The sequence below is a fragment of the Sarcophilus harrisii genome, chromosome 1 (genome assembly GCF_902635505.1).
Source record: "Sarcophilus harrisii chromosome 1, mSarHar1.11, whole genome shotgun sequence".
In the NCBI taxonomy this organism is placed as follows: domain Eukaryota; kingdom Metazoa; phylum Chordata; class Mammalia; order Dasyuromorphia; family Dasyuridae; genus Sarcophilus; species Sarcophilus harrisii.
The window spans coordinates 471,154,898-471,175,839 of record NC_045426.1 but is presented as its reverse complement, the minus strand read 5'-3'; the positions used below and the strand labels follow the sequence as shown (position 1 = coordinate 471,175,839).

The 20,942-nt window shown below is 32.4% G+C and overlaps 1 protein-coding gene across 2 annotated transcripts in view; it reads right to left on the bottom strand.

Annotated features, from left to right (window-relative positions):
* The window catches only part of PXDNL (peroxidasin like), a 538,497-nt gene that overhangs the window by 160,678 nt on the left and 356,877 nt on the right, over positions 1 to 20,942 (bottom strand). For both annotated transcript variants that reach the window (XR_004230951.1, XM_031946417.1), the window contains exons 6-8: positions 20,145 to 20,216; positions 7,676 to 7,845; positions 2,328 to 2,445 (exon numbers count right to left, since the gene is read on the bottom strand). Coding sequence is in view for 1 of the 2 variants with exons in the window: in XM_031946417.1 (XP_031802277.1) it covers positions 2,328 to 2,445; positions 7,676 to 7,845; positions 20,145 to 20,216 (360 nt within the window). In the remaining variant the exon portion in view is untranslated. The remainder of the gene's footprint in view (positions 1 to 2,327; positions 2,446 to 7,675; positions 7,846 to 20,144; positions 20,217 to 20,942) is intronic.

Sequence of the window (20,942 nt, the reverse complement as noted above, 5' to 3'; positions counted from 1 at the left end):
ACTCTAGGGGATTTATAGTTTAATGTGTATTATAATTACAAATATGTGTTTTTATTTGTATTATACTGTAAATACATGAGGATTAAGACTGTTTCTTATTTAAATTGCATCTCTTCCAGGGCATAATCTTCTGTATACAGAAAGTGCTTAGTAGTTATCAGATAAATTGAATCTGCTGGATTGTCTGTCTGATAAAATGAAACAATCAATTAATGATATACATCTGTTGTCATGTATATTGCCTTCCAGAAGACAGAAGAAACAGTAAGGAGAACATCAGTCCTAACTAATTTTAATAATGAGGACAAACTAGCAAGTGACATGATAAACAAAAGGAACCCTAGGAGAAAAATAACTCTGTGGTTATTTAGAGTTTATGAAAGGTAAGAGGAATATAGTCCCTAGTCAAATACAACAAATATCATAAATTTTCAAGAATGTTCAGGAGAAAAAAATAGGTATAATTCCTTAATATGGGATTTTATCATGGAGAAAACTTCCAGTGACCTTCAAGGCTCTTGAGAACAAAACTCTATGACAGAAGAAGACAGACAAGGAGGAAAACAGAAAGGCAATCAATACGGTTGTATATGTGTGCAGTGGACAGAGCTAAACACTTGGAATCTGAAAACTCTGATTTCAAATGCAGCATCCAAGATATACTAGTTGAGTGATTCTGGAAAAGCCATCAAAAGTTTCTTGGCCTTTGTTTCCTTATCTGTAAAATAAAAGTACATTTCCTGCTAGTGTGATTCAATGACCCATTAAATTATATTCTACAAAAAAATGTTTTCTATTTCTACTGAAGACACTACTTCAATTACTCAGACTTTTAATCTTGAAATCATCCCATATCCCTCCTCTTATGCTGCCTCCATAACCAATCAGTTCCCAGTTCTTATTGACTTTACTCTTACCACATGTCTCAAATTTGTCCTTTCTGCCTTCATGGTCATGATTCTGGTTTGGGCTCTTATAATTCTTTCCTGAACATCTCCCAATTGATCTCTCTACTTCCCATATCTAACCTCTACTCCCATCTCCATTTCCTATCCCTAATCCATTTTACATGCAACTGCCAAAGTATCCTTCTTAACATCCATCCAGGGTCATATCAACCCCCCTCAATCAAAAGTTTTCACTATCTATTGGCTTGACATTTCTGTCTAGCTTGATTTAAGTCTATCCTCTCCTCTCCCTAGTTGATAACTTAGCTCCTATCTTCCTACTTAGACTTATTTCATTCATATTATTCTCACTTGCAGATTCTATACTCCAGCCATACTGGAAAACTATCAGTTCCTAAAACTTCCTATCTCGCAGTTCACCCCTCTATGTCTATGACTCATTCCTGCCTCTCAGAATTTCTATCTTCCTTCAAGACTTAGCTCTGGCATCATCTGAGAAACCTTACCTGATCTTCATTCCTCTCCCAGTTTTTAGTGTTTTCTCCTTTCCTAATTTTCCTAAAACTATCCTTTTTTTGTATATCTGTTTCATTTTTCAGTAGGATGTTAGTTCACTGCAACACCCCCCCATAGGAAGTCTAGAGACAGAGTTCACTATTTGCCAGATAAAACTGTCCAAGAAGAAAAAGCAAGCCTGAAGTTGACAGTCCTTTTCATCTAATGGACTAGCTTTCTCTCTCTTTGCCACTGCCAAGGAATGAGTAGAGAAACATAAGATAATTTGGAGTTTGTTGCATTATATTAAAAAACAAGTTCTTTCCTCACTAAGTCATACATATCTTGTACGACCTAAAAGTTTCCTTGGGTTCATCCTGGGGTGGTATTTGTATAGGTCAATTTAACCCCATCTGTCTAAACCATAGAGTAATTTGTGATATATCACAGAAAAGTATAAAAATAATAAGTGCTGTACTGTGAATATAGGTTTACACAGTATTATAATATTAAATATATATCTGTTTCTGACATTATGTGACCCAATCTCAAAGTTTTGCTTAAGCCTGAAACCTATGAAAGAATAGCATTTTTCACCCAATTAAATCAAGATCAAAATGAATTATTCCACTCAATATTTTCTCTTTCTAAGGATTAGACAAAAGTATTTTCATTAGTTCCCTAATTATATATATTCATCATTCTTTTCCCAAAATATATTCTGTTTTAAAAACACCATGAATAGCTTAAGCCATCAAGATAAAGGCAGAACTAAAGACCATGCCTGTCAATAAGTTCCTCAAATATTTTTCTATTATACCATCTTTATTTTTCATGGTCAAAGATGTAATTAAAGAGCTTCAGGCCACTGACATCTGAAATCGGGTTATTGTACATACATAAGAATATTTAGATGACATTTACTTGTTATGAAGCCAAATAATCTTGGGTTTGGGATTTCCTTCTGCTCGGCAAGTAAAGTAGACAGTGTTCCCTGAAGTGACATCCACATCTTGGGGCTCAAAGGTAATTCGAGGTCTCTCTGTAATAAAAGAAATAATTTGACTTAGGAGAAGTCTTAAAAGATTAGTATTTCACCATATGCTACAGAGGCTGTTGAAAAGGAGCTGAAGGGAAAATTCAGAGTTCTTTTGGCAAGTGAGGCTTATGTGAAAGCAGAAGTTTATATAAGGTTTCATCAGCTAAAAGAAATTCACAAAACATCACCCAATCCTTTCATCACCATTTTACATACTTAAAGACACCTTAGTTGTATTTTCTGTTTGGTAGTTAGAAACAATTTTTGCTTGCAATTCACCCCATGAAAAAATATATGCAGTACAGCATTTTAAGTCAAGCTTTCTGAGTGCTCTAATTTCTAAAAGTTCAAAGCAGCTGTATTTATGGGAAGATTTAGGTTTTTATGGGTCAATTTTTCAAACCAACTAGCTAAATTAAACTTGCAGTTTTGCATGCACTGTTCTTGGACAATTAACTTTCTAACCACCCAGTTTATGCATTTTAACTTGAGGTTTCATAGGCTAATCCTTAAATCTAGATGAACAAAAATGCTTACCAATGCAAGCTAATGTTCCCTTTCCATAGACTAAAATTTGAATGCTAGAAGCATGGAAGCATTTTAAATTTAATTGTAATAAAGCATGCTTAAGATTCTTCCAAAAAGTCTCATATCATACTTAATTAAATTTGGAAGAAGCCATTTTTCACTTAGGTGTTTTACTTTTTACAACAAATCTCATATTTTCTCTTTATTCTTTACAGTATCTCAAATTCAAGTTACAACTAGTGTCATGAAGATTCTCCCATCTTATATCTGGCAAGGATATATAAAAAACCTTTAGTAATCATTTGAGTTAATTATTTTATATAGAAAAAAAGGAGAGTAGTCAGTCAACTAGGATTTATGTAGCTCCTATTATTTTTCAGGCACCATGCTAAGCACTAGAGATACAAAGAAAGGCAAAAAGAAAATAGAAAAAGAAAATCTGTGAAAAACCATTCCTTGCTCCCAAAAACTTCACAGTCTAATAAAGGGAAACAACATCCAACAAGTAACAATGTACAAAAGAGTATATAAAGGGCAAATTTGAAATAATTTTAGAGGAGAGGCACTAAAATTAAGAAGGTAGGGAAGAAAAAGGAGGGAAAGGCTCCAAAATGTGGAATAGACAGTGAAAAAACTAAAAGTTGGGAGATGGAGACATGAAAGGGCAGCAAAAAAGCTATTGTGAATCAATCGAACATGGGAGGAGGTGGAGGTGTAAAGTGTAAAAGCTTGGGACCATATGTATAGGCCAGTTTATGAGAGACTTTAAAGGCCAAAAGGGAGATTTAATTTTGATCTTACAGGCAATAGGAAGCCATTGGAGTTTATTGTGTGTGGGTAGTGGTAGTTGTGATCAAACATTTGTTTTATAAAGAAGAATCTGACAGCTGAAAGGTGCAGAAAAATACAAGAGAGAACAAGCTGGTATTAAGTGATAAGTTCCTAAACCAAAGTGGAATCAATATCAATAGAAAAGAGGGAGCATGTGAGAGAAATGCTATGAAGAACAAATGTGGGCACATCATATAACTGTAAATCTAACACTAAGTAGCTTTTCTATCCCAACCCTTTATTTTAGAACTGAGAAACTGGTGATCAGGGAAATGAAGTGACATGTCTAAGGTAACAAAGGCAGTAAGCAACAGAGGTCCTTATGTTCTTCTACTATCCCAAAGAACAAACCTGATCTATGAGGACTCTAACATAAGTACTACATATTTTATCTGAGCAGCTAGGTGGAGCAATGGATAGTCTCTGGCTGGACTCATTTTGCTGAAATCAAATCTGGCATCAGATACTTATTATGTGGCTCTGAGCAAATCACTTAATCTTGTTTGCCTTAGTTTACTCATCTGCAAAATGAGCCAGAAAAGAACCAGTATTTTTCAGTATATGGAAACCATGAATTGTTTTATAAGATAATAGATTTGTAACTATAAATGACCTTAGACATTTCAATCAATCACCTCATTTTACAGATAAAGAAATTTTCCCAAGTTAAATCATTTTCCCAAGATCACATAGAAACTCCAAAACCACCACTTTTTCCAGTTTGCCACATTTAAAAGAAATACACAGAGTGGGGAAAGGGGAGAGGTTGACCCTGAACTGAGATGCCTCCCTCAGGCATGCTATAAAAATCACATACATGAGAGATAAACCTTTGCTCTTAAGCAATAAAAAGTTGCCCTGAGACTCCTGGAATTGGATCTCAGCTCATTGAATACTGGAAGCTGGGGAGCATTTTTGTGAGAGGGAATTATGGTCATGTGGGTTTTCTCCTGTGCTGAGGAGGAGAGTGAAGAGAAGGGAAGGATGAGTAGGGATAAAGGTGGGAGGCGAGATGATCTTAGAAAACTTAAATGAGAATTATTATAGGAAGATTACCCCCCCAATCCACCTTTTCTGAAGGTGAGAGATGCAAAAATGATACCCATGGCACATATTTTCAAACTTTTTCAATTTATTGATCAGTTGTCCTGATATTGTTTTCCTCTCTAAAAAGACTTCCTATTTATTATACAAGATGAAGGAATTTCTGGGAAGGGAAGGAGGAGGAATGTTTGATGCCATGATGATGAAAGATACAAAAGATATCAATAAAAATTTATTTTTAAAAAGAGAAAAGAAACACACAGGGCATTCTTATGAAGTTTAAAATGTTTTTAAAGTGTAAATATGCTTTCACTCTGTGTTCCTTTTAATCTATTTTCTTGTTTAGGTTTATATTACATTTAGAGTTAAAAAAACAAAAAAGAACAAATGTCCATGATAGGAAATGAATCCTTATACTCCTTAAACTTCTATCATAAGATTAATCAATTGTACCTTCAATGGCTTGATTCAAGTTGTCAAAAGAGGAATATTATGGTTCACTTATCTTAGAATAAATATAGCAAGTGAACATTTAAGAAAGTAACTACTAAAAACAACTGCATTCCTATTTACTAATTAGTAAAGAAAAATGTCTTTATTTAATATTAGTTTAAAAGTAATCTTCATAAAAATTAGATTTAGAAATAGAATTTTATGTTTAAATACAATTAATGAATTTGCTAAGTGTTTTTATTTGCATTACTGTTTGGTCACAAGTAGTAACATTGTTATGCTCCAATATTTTGAAGAGTTGGGAATTCTTCAGGATAGCTACTCCCTCCATCAATGTAGATTATAATCTCTCTTTGACTTAGTTGATGGTCTTTAAGAGTTGCAGAGTTGCTATGACCCAAAAAATGCATTTTCTCATGACCAAACTGACATTTCTCACCTTAATTTGCTTGGTCCTCAGATATCAGATATATAGGTCAAACTTGGAACCAAATGTCAAACCTTTTCATTTTGGTAAAACACTCAAAAATTTGCTCACTTCAAGCTTACCTGGCCTTCAAGATCCTAAGGTTGCTTTTTGCACCACTATTAGCCACAGAGTAGTAATTTAATAAAAGACATCTCTAGAGTACATATAATTTGACTTTCTATTGTGTGTGTGGTTTCTTTGATTGACCTGTGATTAGTCATTATAATCATTCCCAAAACAAAATTCACTATGGTGACTGATCAATGATCAATCACTATTATGCCCTCCCAAATCCCCAATATTTGGAAAATTCATTCATTTTCTGTTATTTCCCTCTGTTAATTATTTGTGATTTGTCCTGTATATAACTTGCCTGAACATAGTTGTTTACATGCTATTGCCACCATCAGATTATATGTTACTTGAGAACAGGAACAATCTTTTAACTTACTTATAATCCCTGGACTGAGTATGATGCTTGGAACAGTAGGTGCTTAATATGTGTTTACTGACTCACTACTAAATGCCTACTATACACATAGCTGTGTATTAGATGCTGGCATTCAAAATAAACAGAAAAAAAAACAATTTTTGTCCTTGTAGAGCTTACAACCTAGAGTAACAAAACAAATATAGAAAAGCCATCTGAAGAATATGTGAAAGCAATAATATAGTACAAACTATACAGAGGAGCTGAGGAAATTGGAGTAAAATGATCATGTTACACTGAAATTAGACAAGGAAGGTTTCTTGAAGAAAGGGAGCCATGAATCAGGATTTGAGGGAAATGATGAATATGAAAAGGTAGAAAGAGTTAAGAAAGTATTTCAGGGAAGAAAAATCATTATATGCTCAAGCAAAGAAGATGGAAGACATAATTTAGGGAATATAAAAATATCATGCCAGCAAGAATAAAGGAGATATGGCAGGAGATATTATTAAATGGGGTTGAATAAGTAGGGTATTCAGAATGGCAGACAATGGAAAATACTGAATGGTATATGGAGCACTTTACATGTGATCCAATAGGTAATAGTCATTGTAAGTTCTGAAGGAATATGATGATATATAAATCATATCTGACAAAAAAAAAAAAAGATCAACCATGTGCACATAGACATTCTTCTATCATAAACTGCTTCTTTCCCCAAAATATCTCCCTTTTGACTCATGGTAAAATCTTAACTTTTTCCTAATAAATATGGTCAAAACTGTCATTTTACAAGGTCAATGTCCTGAGCATTTTAAGATTTTCCATCATTACATCAATATTTTATACTATATAATTACTTTAATTTCAGCATTCACATTGTCTATGAATTTCCAGACTTTAAACCTAGTGAAATGATAATAGACAATAGCCTATAGCGCTATAAAATTTTAGGATTCATATATGTTTCTAGGCTGTCAAGACTTAAAACATAAATGCTATAACTTATTATATAGATATAAAATCATAATTTGTCTCAAAATTTTATACTTCATAATTAAAAATGAACATTAAAATCATTACTTATCCTAATTGACAGTGTTGGTACAGTGAATAGCACAGTAAATTGGGAATTGGAAGATCTCGGGTCTGAACCCAGCTCTCCTGTCTTGACTAAATTATATTAACTTTCTGTGATGTGATTTTTCTTATCTGTAAAATGAAGGTGTTGGAAGAGATGTTGCAAACCTGTTTTTTTTTTTTTTCTGCTCAAAAAAAAATGCTATGATTTTAAAGATTTCCTTTAAAGGACATAAAGCATATAACAAAGAACTATAGTTACTCTTAAAAAAAAAAACAGCCTAATAGTATTTCAACAACATATTTCTGTAAGCAGTTATTCAAGGTTACATTTATTAATAGGTATATTAAAGAAAGAGGGTACATGAAAGCTATAAGACATTATAAAAAGGACTCACCACAGCTGAATTCATCAGCTGTTAAGGAAGTAACTGATCTTCCTTGAAGGGTTCTAGGATATTCACAGGTTGCAGCTGCCAGAATGTGGCCATTCTGAGCATAGCCTTTTAAAAGCTGTCCCAGCCATGTTAGATCACAGTCACACACCAGAGCATTAGAATCCAGGCGCCTACATATTGAGACAAAACCAGATCACTGAATTTTTTTTGAATTAATATATCTTACTTAATATCATTGAGCTTATGTGCCTCATTTTACTCTATAGACAAAGAAATACAATTAAATAATACTTTGTAGGCAGCTGGAATATCTGGTGGCAGGAATAGTCAGAAAAACCTCAGTTCAAATGATGCCTCAGATGTTAACTAGTTATGTGACCCTAAGCAAGTTATTTAATCTCTACTTGCCTGCCTAATTACTATTGTGTCTATAAAATGGTTATGATAATAGCACCTATTTTACACAGTAGATCTGATGCTCACCTAAGATGACTTCATAAAAAGGATCATATAAAATATTTGGCAAACATTAAAAAACCAAATATAAACAAATATACACACATATTCATAATGATATATAGAGAAATAATATTTATATAAATTCAAACTTTTGGGGTGAATTGCTATAAATACATTGGACAAGGAAATGGCAAACTACTGTAGTATTTTTGACAAGAAAACCCCAAATGGGGTCACAAAGAGTCAAACATGATTGAAAAACTCCAACAACATATAAACACATGTATATGTATGTGTATGCATTTATGTATTTTTGTTATCATAACATTTACTAGTCATCATTTACAAAGCTCTTCATAAAAATTCCATAATTAAAATATAGTAAGCCTGGGAGCAAAACAAAGATTCCCATTGTGTTTCCTATTATTTGATATAATTCTGAAAAAATTATCAATAGAAACAAGATAAAAGGAAGGAATTAAAAGACTAATGATAGGAAAAGAAGAGCTAAAACTATTCATGTTATTGATAATGTGATGGTTCATTTGGAAATCAGAAAAGGTACTGAGATAATTACTAGGTTGTACAAAGTTGCAGAATACAAAATAAATCCTCCAAAATCAACATTTTATATGATAATAATAAAAACATGACAAGCAATAATAGAAAGAGAATTCCACTCCAAATAACTACAAAAATGCATAAAATATTTGGAGATCAACCTACCAATGTACACATAAGATTTCTATAGATTCAATTATAAAGTAATCCTTAAAGAAATACAAAACAAACTAGATAGCTGAAAGAATGGTTAACACTCATAGATATCAGGACAATATAATAAAAATGACAATACTATAAAAATTAATTTACATTTTAATGCTATCCTAATGAAATTACCAAGGGGATATTTTACAAAACTTGATACATAACAAAATTCATTTGGAAAAACAAAAGATCTAGAATATCAAGGAGAATGGTAAAAAAAGTAAGGATGAAGGGTATTAACATTTCTAGACATCAAACAATATTACATAATAGCAGTTAACAAAACTATATATATTTGTTAAATTACAGAGATCAATGGAACAGATTAGAAAAGGAATATTCAGAAACAATAGAGTTCAATAACCTAGTGCTTGATGAAGTATAAAACATGTTAACTAGGGGAAAACTCTATTTGATTTTTTCTAAAAAGAAAAAAAACTGCTGGCAAAACTAGAAAGCAGTCGGATTAGAAATAAGGCTCAAACCAACATCTTCTACTACCTATCACAATACTTTTTATATCAAACATGATCTTAATATTAAAGATCATGCTATAAAAAATTAGCAAAGAAACAGATTATATACCCCTCCCAGCTTTGTATAAGGAATGTATTCTTAACCACAAAAGAAAAAGCAGAAAAAGAGAAAATAAATAATTTTGATTAGTTGAAACAGAAAAACTTCTACACTGATATTAATATAACATAAGAGGGAGGAATAATAGATAATGGGGAGAATTTTTAGGTAATTTTTCTTATAAGGACTTGGTATTCAAGATATGTGAATAATTAAATCTTGTGTATAAAATTAATACCTAAAGAGAAAAATGGCCAAAAGAACAGCAAATCACTCATAATCAATGAAAATGCTCCAAATCATTAATAATAAAACAAATACACATCAAAACAACTCTGAAGTTTTACCTCATAGCATGCCAATCAGCAAAAATGACCCAAAATGGCAACAGTCAGTACTGAAGGAGTTATGGAAAAACTGGTATATGAATATATTTTGTGGGCTATGAAACAGCATAATTTTGAAAAGTTAAAATGACTAAAATGTCATACATATCCTTTGAATCAGAGACTTTATTACCAGGATTATACCTCTAGTAAGCTATCCATAAGAAAAGAGTCCACTTACATGCTCTAAAATATTTATAGCAGCACATTTTGTAATACCAAAAGTTGGAAACAAAATACATTCCCATCAGTTTGATAATAGCTAACCAAATTTGGTGCATAAATTAAATGGAATACTACCATACTATAAGAAATTATGCATATGGTAAACTGAAGAAGCATGGAAAAATCTGTTATCATCTGATGCAGAGTGAAATAATCAGAGCCAAGAAAACAATATACATAGTAACTGTAACAATGTATATAAACAATGTTCATAATTAACCTTCAATGAACAAATTTAAATTAAATTAAATGTAAAGTAAAATTAAAAGTAATTGTAAAAATCAAAAAATAAAAAAATTAAAAGCAAATGTAAAATTAAAAGTAAATGTAAAAATATTATAAAAGATCAAGTTAAATTTGAACAGAGATATGAAAAGATATACCCAAATTGCCCCTTTGTGGAGTACAGGGATTTCAGATTTTTTCAATGTGTTGATCAGTTGTGCTGATTTATTTTTTCTCTCTAAAAAAAAATTACACTGTCATGAGGAATGGTGCTTAAGGACCAGGTGGGAGGGTTATATGGAATGTTATGACAATGTAAGAAACAAAAAATATCAATCAAAACATTTTAAAATAAATTATAGTAAAATTGATGTAGTAGATCAATGCCTGTATGATTTCCTTATAATTTTGATTGCATTGATTTCTGACTTTTTTGTGTATGACTTAGTGTCTTTATGTGAAAATTGGACTCTGGTCTTTCACTGTCCCAAGTTTTTATGTGGGGCTCTGGGTCTCACTGCTAAGCTTTTATTGCTTTTTATGACTTAGTTGCTTGTTTTCTCTGAAGGACACACTTCCCTTCTGCTTGTACTGGGTGAGGGGAGGAGGAAGGAAAGTGGGGACACCCCGGGTATGAGATTTAGCTGTTAGCCTGCTCCAGGGGTAGGACCTTGCTGCTGAGTTGCTATGGTAACAGAGTCTTTCTAGTATCTAACCCTGGGTTTTTATTGCTGGTTTTCCCCAGGATGGGTGTCCAGTGGCTGAATTGCTATGGAAACAAGGTCTCTCTGCTGACAAATCTCAGGGATGTGGTTCTACTGTTGGGACTTTACTACTGGTCAACAGTGTAGTCACAAGACCTCACTAGTGGCTTGTGCTGGGGGTAGAGTCATTGGTGTGGGGTCTTGCTGCACAGACTACTCAGCTGCCTAGGGGAGCTGCTGGTTTACAGGAAGGTGGTACCTTCCTGGTGGATTTCCCCAGGCTTTGATTCTTGCTTCATGGTGCTGCTGTGAGGCTGGTGGCGGCAGCTGCTACTGCTCCTGATCTTGGACCTCATTCCCCTTTAACTCCAGTGAGATAGATCTTTCCAACTATGCTGATAAAATGTTTCCATGCTGTTACATCAATTCTGAGGCAGTTTTCTAGTTGTATAGAGGTCTTAGGGAGGTTTAGAGGTTTGGAGAGGTCTTTAGAGAGTTCCTTTTTCACTCCATCATCTTGGCACTAGAAGTATTTTTAAAATTTTTCATAGACTTTTCTAAAAGAATTCTGTGCTTTAGCTACACACTTTATTGGGCCAAACAAGTTCACCAGTATGACTAATACATCTATTATCAAATGAGTTGATGCCTTTCCTAATAAGGTTCTTCAATGGATGTGCAGGTTTTCCCTAAGTTTCCAGATTGCCCTTAATTAGGGTCATCCAAAAATTTCCATCAGGCCAAAGTGCTAGACTAGGGATGAATAACTTGCTTTTTTGAAGAATGTCACCCTTTTGATATTCACTTAAAATGGCAATATAAATCTCATTAGGACACTGAAGGAACTTAGCATTGGGTGATTTATTTTTTGCCAGTAGTGTAGATATTATCTTAATTCTTTGTTTTTCATTTGACATTATACAAATTCAAATGGCAGCTGACTGGAGAAACTCATGGTAAAAATAGCCCCTGCTATAGAATGATTACAGGTAATTATATTTTTTCCCCTTTTGCCTTCCACAACCCTAGTCCAGTAAAAGGAGTTTTAGTTAAACAGAAATATATGTATATATACCAGATCATCTTACTTGTCTTCTAAGGAACTTGTAAAAGGGTTAAATAATAGTCAGAACCAAACATGAAACAATTGTTTAAAATGGGAAAAGAAGCATAAGAAGTCTTTACATTGTCGTTTTATTTATTAACATATTCAGAATACATCATGTAAAATGTCAGGTTGGATGAATCAAAAGCAGTAATTAGGGTTGCCAGGAAAAATACCAATTATCTCAGATATGCAGACAATACTAGTATGGTAGAAAGTGAAAAGAATTAAGAATTCTCTTGATTAGGATGAAAGAGAAGAGTATAAAAGCTTAACATCAAAAAAACAAGTTTATAGCAATTGGCTTTATCACTTTCTGGCAAATAGAGGCAGAAGCAGAGTCAGATTTTATATTTTGGGGCTTAAAGATCACTGCAGACAACTGCTGCCATATGATTACTAGATGCTTGTTATTTAGAAGGAAAACTATGGCAAAACTGGACAGCATGCTAAAAAGCAGAGACATCACCTTTACCATGTAGTCAAAGCTTATAGTTTTTCAAATAGCAACGTATAACTAGGAGAGTTGTTCTACAAAGAAAGCTGAATACTGCAAAGTCTATGCTTTCAAACTGTAGTGTTGGAAAAGTCCTTGGAGAGTCCCTTGGACCATAAAAAGATCAAATTAGTCAGTATTTAAGGAAATCAATTCAACTTGTTCATTGAAGTTAAATACTGAAGGTAAAGCTTAAATACTTTGGCAATATAATGAGAAGATAGGACTCATTGGAAAATACCCTTATGGTGGAAAAGATTGAAGATAAAAGGAGAAAAAGACAGCAAAGGTTGAGATAGAAAGACAGTTTCATAGAAGCAATGAGCAAGAGTTTGGTCAGAATTGGAAGATAATAGATAATAAAGGAGCATGCTTGATTCATGGGGTCAGAAAAGCCAAACATGACTGAATGAACAACAACAACAAAAATAAATGTACATAGACAGATCTGATTTATTTGTACACATAGATTTATACATATATGTGTATATAGTGACTGTTTACTCCTTAAGTTTATAAAAAACAGGGTTGTGCTTTTTTTTTAACTGTTTCTAATATCTGATCACAATATGCAAACACATTATTGAGTTTCACAAAATCCTACTTGGTAAGAGCAACATAGTCTTTGAGGTCTCAAATGTACATGAAAATAAGTTAGAACCTATAAAAAATCTCACTAAAAACATTGGCTGCAATGATTATCAAAGTACTTAATGAAAACAAAAAAAAGTCTGAATATAGAATATAATAACATCCATTTGAAATTCCAAAAATATTTTTCAGTTTCAAGTTGTCAAGAGAATCCCTTGAGAAAGTTAAGGAAACATCTATTTCAGACCTAAAAATATGAAACAGTTACCCAGGGAATTATGGTAAATCATGAGATATCCTCAGCAGTTCCTATAATATTTTTACTATAGTAGAATCTTTTACATCAAGTGAGAATAGTAGAATTATCATTTCAGAGATGCTTAGAATTTCAGAGGCTTGAACATCATTCAATGAAAAAGTGAATTTTCTAGGATCATAAAAAAAATGACAGAAATGGGATTACAACCTAGATCTCCTCATTCTCTCATTCTGAATAGTTGATAATACATCCCACTCAGGAATAATATGTATCTGAACTATTACCAAATAATTTAAATTTCAAGAGAGAGAGATATCTTCTCCCATTCATTCAAAGGTTAGATTTTTTTAAATGGCTCTTTCATGAAATTACATGTAAGGGAGGGAGAGGAATGCCTATAGAGGAAAATTTTCAGTGCTGTGTAGAATATGATGTTTAGCTAAGTAGGTACCCTTCCTTTGGAAATAGCTAAACAAATTGGAATTCATGAATTAATCAGCTATTAATATGCTACAACAAATAATGATTATGAAAAATCAGAGAAGCTTAGGAAGGCTTATATAACTGCAAAGTAAACAAAATGGGGAGAAGCATATAGACATGCTACAATATAAATGGAAATAAAAATTTTAAAAGAAACTGAATGGTGCATAATTATAATAATCAATCTTGATTCTAGATAATTGATGAGAAAATTTGCCAATCTCACTTCTTTAAAGGAAAGAGGACTATGGGTGTAGAATACTGTATATAAAGTCAGGATCCATAGATATGTGTCAGTTTTGCTCAAATGCTTTTTTTCACCTCTTTTATTTTGGTATCAAGGAACAGTTTGCTGGCTAGATACAAGAGGAAAGTGTACACAAAGAAATGAAAGATGTAAATATAAATTATGTCAATAAATGATCATTTTAAAGGGAAAAATGATTGGATTTTAGATGTAAAAGGCACAAATTGCTTGCTCAGGAAGTGCATTGTTGGGTTCTGATTGTCCTGGATTATTCCTTGTCATTGATCACTTTGTGGTGTCAGCAGCTTGATTGAAAAATAGAGCAAATTCAGCATTACAGAGTCCAAAAGTTCATTCATCTGATTAGCACTCTCAATTCAAAGTCTGGTAGTGTCATCAAAAGGAGTTTGCAGTTGTTAAATATGAAAGAGTCAGTTCTCGCTTCAATACCCATGTGAGATTCTTATCTACATGAATGTGAGCTAAATGCAAAATGATGGCACTACAGATCCCTTGGGATACATTAGAAATGCCAAGCTCTAACAGGCTGTAATGTCTCACTTTCCTTAATTACAACATCATTCACCCTCTGGGTCTTCATGGGCCATATGACACTTTCTTTTCTTCTGTGTTCTTTCAGTTCTAATTTTTTCATTTTAAAAAATCCAATAAAAGGTCAGATCTTTGTTTTATTATTACTATTACAATGATCTGCAATTAAGGTACCCAGAATAACTGAAAAATAACAGGAAAGGTGAATATTTTAAGATAAATATAATAAAAGGTCTAGGCTAGAAGAATCCAGGCTCTGCACTTCTTTAGAAAATTCTATTTCACAATGTATGCTATATAGTAGTGGTGTTAAATCACTCAAATAAAAACAACTAACAAACTCAAATAGAAACTAGGGCCCTGAAGACTACATATTTACTCAATTTTAAAATGTAATCTTGTTTTTGTTTTGTTGGATTTTGTTAAATATTTCCCATTAATATTTTCAGCTAGTTCAGGCAGCATTTCAGGTCTATTGTAGGCTACATGTCTGATACCTCTGCTGTAAAGTGAGATTATTTACAAACTTTGCCTGAGAAAGAAATGTGGAAATTTGATTTTTGAAATGCCAGATGACTTGGAAAGGACAGGCACATGTTTACAAGAAAGGAGAAGCTATATTGAATGTTACTTAGGTTTATCAAAAATAGATCATAACAGCTAACACTTCGATAAAACTTGAAGGTTTTTAGAGTACTTTGCATGCATTATCATATTTGATCCTGACAATGACCCTTTGGGGTAGGAGCAGCAGGTATTATCATCATCTTTTTCTTGCAGCTGAAGCAATTGCAGTTCAGAGAGAGGTTAAATGTCTTGCACAAGAGCATGCAATTAGGGGGTATAAAAATCAGGCTTCAAAGCTCAGCATTCTTTCTACCACTCTAAACTACTTCTCTAGTGTTAATTTTGAAATCACTAGCATATTTGCATATACTTAACTCTAATCTGTAGGTGCTGTTATGCAAGGTAATATAGAAAGTGAGCAGACATAGGCTCTGCCTTCTGATAGCTTCCAATCAAAGATAACAATATAGAAGCAATTATTCATTCCCACCTATGTCATTTTTTTTAAAAAGATAATTTTGGAAGAAAAAAGTGAATCATGAAGAATACAATTTTTATACCTAAAAATAAAATAAGAAATCATTTATGTTTTCATAGTGCCTTTCAAATGATCTGAAAGATCTGAAAGCATTTTTTAAAAGTCATTTTATTAATCTTCACAATTGTGAAGGCAGGGTCAAGAATTATATTTTCTATTGTACAGTTGGAGAAACTGATGTCAGATGAGCCATAAAATGTCATTCATATGGATATACTGGTAATATTAAAAATAGAATTCAAACTGATTTCTTTCATTCTAATATTTTACCCACTAAATCAAGTTGCTTTGATTGATAAATGTTTCCAAATAATCGTGAAAATGGAATTAAATTCAACTGTAGTTATAATTCATTTGGTTAATTAATTTTTCTCTAACTTCACTTTAATCTTAAAAAGTTATTACAGCCTTATGTGAAAATGTGGAAATTATTTAACCTTTATGTGATTCAAGCAACTACTTATCTATCAAATCATAGACAGGATCCAACCAGCTTCAGTCAAGGAAATCTCAACATTGGAAGTTTCTCATCTTGAAAAAATCATAGATCAATCCAGAATTTTGATCATATGACTTTTTAAGTAGGGTGCAAGATTGAAAACAGAAATTATAAGACACACTATAGTACTCATTCTGTCACTGACAATAGAGTTCACAGCAAGTTGCATGACTTTATTTGTGTGGAAAGTTTTTTGTAATTTTGCTCATATAATTGCTGACTTTCCTTTGGTAGATAGATTCCCAAATATTTTATGCTGTCGACAGTTATTTTGAATGGAATTTCTCTTTGTATCTCTTGTTTGTGATTTTGTTGGTGATGATAATATAACTTCTTAACTTTTCTCCAAAGGTTTTTTTTTCCCCTTACATCTTGCCTTTTCTATGTTTTAATATTTTTCCAATGGTTAAAATTATTAAAACTGTTTTTCACTCTGTGTCCCTATAATGCAAAATATAGATGCCAAGAAAGTAAGATATCAAGTGAACATGAAACTGGCTCATAGGGAAACCTAGCCTTGTTTGTTGTAGGCAAAGTCTACTATTATTCCAAAATTTCAAAGTGTTTTACAGTTCCATTAATGTCAACGAGATAAAAATTGTCTTCTCTATTTTATAGATAAGAAATCAATGCAACTTTTGGGATAAGAATTCATTATTTGACAAAAACTGCTGAGATAATTGGAAACTAGTATGGCAGAAATTAGGCATGGACCCACACTTAACACCGTATACCAAGATAAGATCAAAAATGGGTCCATGATTTCGGCATAAAGAACGAAATTATAAATAAATTAGAGGGACATAGGATAGTTTATCTCTCAGACCTGTGGAGGAGGAAGAAATGTGACCAAAGATGAACTAGAGACCATTATTGATCACAAAATAGAAAATTTTGATTACATCAAATTAAAAAGCTTTTGTACAAACAAAACTAATGCAAACAAGATTAGAAGAGAAGCAACAAACTGGGAAAACATCTTCACAGTTAAAGGTTCTGATAAAGGCCTCATTTCCAAAATATATAGAGAACTGACTCTAATTTATAAGAAATCAAGCCATTCTCCAATTGATCAATGGTCAAAAGATATGAACAATTTTCAGATGATGAAATTGAAACTATTACCACTCATATGAAAGAGTGTTTCAAATTACTATTAATCAGAGAAATGCAAATTAAGACAACTCTGAGATACGACTACACACCTGTCAGATTGGCTAAGATGACAGGAAAAAATAACGACGAATGTTGGAGGGGATGCGGGAAAACTGGGACACTGATGGAATTGTGAATACATCCAACCATTCTGGAGAGTAATCTGGAATTATGCCCAAAAAGTTATCAAACTGTGCATACCCTTTGACCCAGCAGTGCCACTACTGGGCTTATACCCCAAGGAGATACTAAAGAAGGGAAAGGGACCTATATGTGCCAAAATGTTTGTGGCAGCCCTGTTTGTAGTAGCTAGAAACTGGAAAATGAATGAATGCCCATCAATTGGAGAATGGTTGGGTAAATTGTGGTATATGAATGTTATGGAATATTATTGTTCTGTAAGAAATGACCAGCAGGATGAATACAGAGAGGCCTGGAGAGACTTACACAAACTGATGCTAAGTGAAATGAGCAGAACCAGGAGATCATAGTATACTTCAACAACGATACTGTATGAAGATGTATTCTGATGGAAGTGGATTTCTTTGACAGAGACCTAATTCAGTTTCAATTGATCAATGATGGACAGAAGCAGCTACACCCAAAGAAAGAACACTGGGAAATGAATGTAAACTGTTTGCATTTTTGTTTTTCTTCCCAGATTATTTTTACCTTCTGAATCCAATTCTTCCTGTGCAACAAGAGAAGTGTTTGGTTCTGCACACATATATTGTATCTAGGATATACTGCGACATATTCAACATATATAGGACTGCTTGCCATCTAGGGAAGGGGGTGGAGGGAGAGAGGGGAAAAATCGGAATAGAAGTGAGTGCAAGGGATAATGTTGTAAAAACTTATCCTGGCATGGGTTCTGTCAAAAAGTTATTATAATAAAAAAAATTTTAAAAAAAGACATGTAGTCAGGAGATGAAAGGTCTTGTCCAAGGAAGACTTCTCTCATTGGCCTTGACCATCATTTGGTCTTATTAAATATATAATTGTTCAATTGAAAAAAAAAGTTATATTATCAACAACTTATGTTTTTAAGAAGACATGTAGAAGATTAGATCATTAGATTTAAGAGATGTCATTATATAATAGATTCTCTCCCAAGATATAAGTTTTAATGATATGCAAGGACTGTGTCTTAACCATATTTGTATTCCTTCCAATGTCTAATTAGCAGAATGTATAGAACATAGTAGATGCCTTTCCTTTCTATGCTCAGGGTTTACAATAATGGTTGTAGATGCTTAAATAAGTATTTACTAACAAATATTTGCTGAACTGAAATGAACTTCATTGAATAATACCTGAAAATACAAAAACAGATATGTAAAAAATGAAACTTTTAAGAAAAGGAATACCTATCCCATTAATAATTGAAAAAACCAAATCCAGTGAAGGAGAAGAAATTAGACAGGCTGCATTAAAAACAATATAAATATCAGAAGACCTTGAAAGAAAAGATCCTTCAGTGTTAGTTGAAGAAACATTATTTATATTTCATAAGAAATCTTAATCATGTTTTTCAGTTTTGATGAAGCAAGCAAAAAATATATCTAGACTGTTTTCTAAAGAGCACTTGTAAGCATAGATTTAAACAAATAGATCAAAGGTAGACAAACATGTAAAATTTCTTTGTGGGTAGGATATGGACCCAAAGTATATTATACCCCGCCCCCAATCATGAAAGCTTGCCTCAATTGTGTTTGCCTATAGAATTACAAAATATGCTCAGGAAAAAAATGCTATCTGAGAACTGGAATCATTAAGAGAGTTCAGAAGGAAATAGATCATTTATTTCACTCAAACTATAAAATCTGAAAAAGTTCAAAGTATTATTTTCTGTCACCAATTCATCAAAAACATTAGTATTTTAATGTTGTTGCCTTTCTCTTATCCTTCAACCGCTCTTGCCCATAAATCTTCATTCCAGGGGAACACACTCAGATAGCTGGCAAGGCTTAAGGTAACAAGGCTACCAACAGATGTTCTGTTGTCTGCTTTTTTTCAATTTTCTTAATTACCTAAAACTATGGAGCAGAAAATCTATATCTTTGCCATTCATCTAACAACCTAAGCTTATAACTGTGCATATCAGGGAAAAATACAAGGACACATATAAGGGGGAAAAGATAAGGAACAGAGGAGGGTGTGTAGAAACAGTGATCCACAAGGAAGAGGATCTGAAAGAACAAGTGGAATGCAGAGACAGATACCATAATGAAGAAAAGGGGGATTGAGATAAGGACCATAGTCGAAAATTAACTGACTTGGAGTCATACTTGGTGGATACAATTCCTTTGAAACTCTATAGTGTGAAGCATTTTTGTTTTTCAGAAAAACTTAAAGAAAGGAATATTAGGAAGTCTTTAGATTTAATCAGGATAATAAGCATGTAACTCAGCTACTGCAGATTGAAATTGCAGATTGACTTATGCCACCATCTGTGACAAACTATCTCAAATACCTTTTTCCACCATGTAACTGGAATAATCTGAAACATTTTCCCCAGTATTTCAAAATTGCCATCACTTTTCAAAATATGAAAAGATAAAGAGAAATCTCTTCTTTTTATTCTCTTTTACTCCTCTTTTTAGTTTAGGAGAAAATATCTTAAAAACTTACAGTCTCTTCAGTGAATTCAAATTAGAAAAGCTCCCAGCTGGAATTTTAGACAATTTATTGTTGTGCAAAAATCTGAAAAATAGAAAATAAGGCTTAATCAAAATGCAATAATAATAATGGTTTTAAAACATATATTATTCCCAAGGATGGAACCTTTTAAAAATAAAATTATCCATGGAAATATGTAAGAATAATTAATTATTTGTTTAAGAAATATTTACCATCACCTACATTATTCAATATTGCTTTAGAAATGCTAGCAGTAAGAGAAAAAAATTAAAGGAATCAAAATAGACAATAAGTTAATAAAGCTATCTTTTAGATGTTATGATGACATAAATTGAAAAATCCTAGAAGTTTAATTAGAAAACTAATTTGAAAAATTAATTTAACAAAGTAACAATATATGAAATAAATTCACATGTCATAAACATTTTTGTATCAACAAAATACTGTAAGAAAAGATATAGTAAGTATAGTATTTAAAACAACAATATTCAACATTAAACACTGTGGAATATACTTTCCAGGATAAACCCAGGAATCACATGAACATAAGTAGAGAACAATTTTTATATGAATAAAGTCAGAAATAATTTTTGTTTTTAAATTTTTTTAATTTTAAATAATTTTGGAAATATTAATTGTTTATGACTGGCCAGAACCAATAATAAAAATGAGAATTATACCTAAATTAATCTACTTATTTAACGCCATCCCAACTAAATTACAAAAAAGAAAAAATGAGTTAAAAATATCAAAATTCATATAGAAAAACAAAAAGTCAAGAATAACATA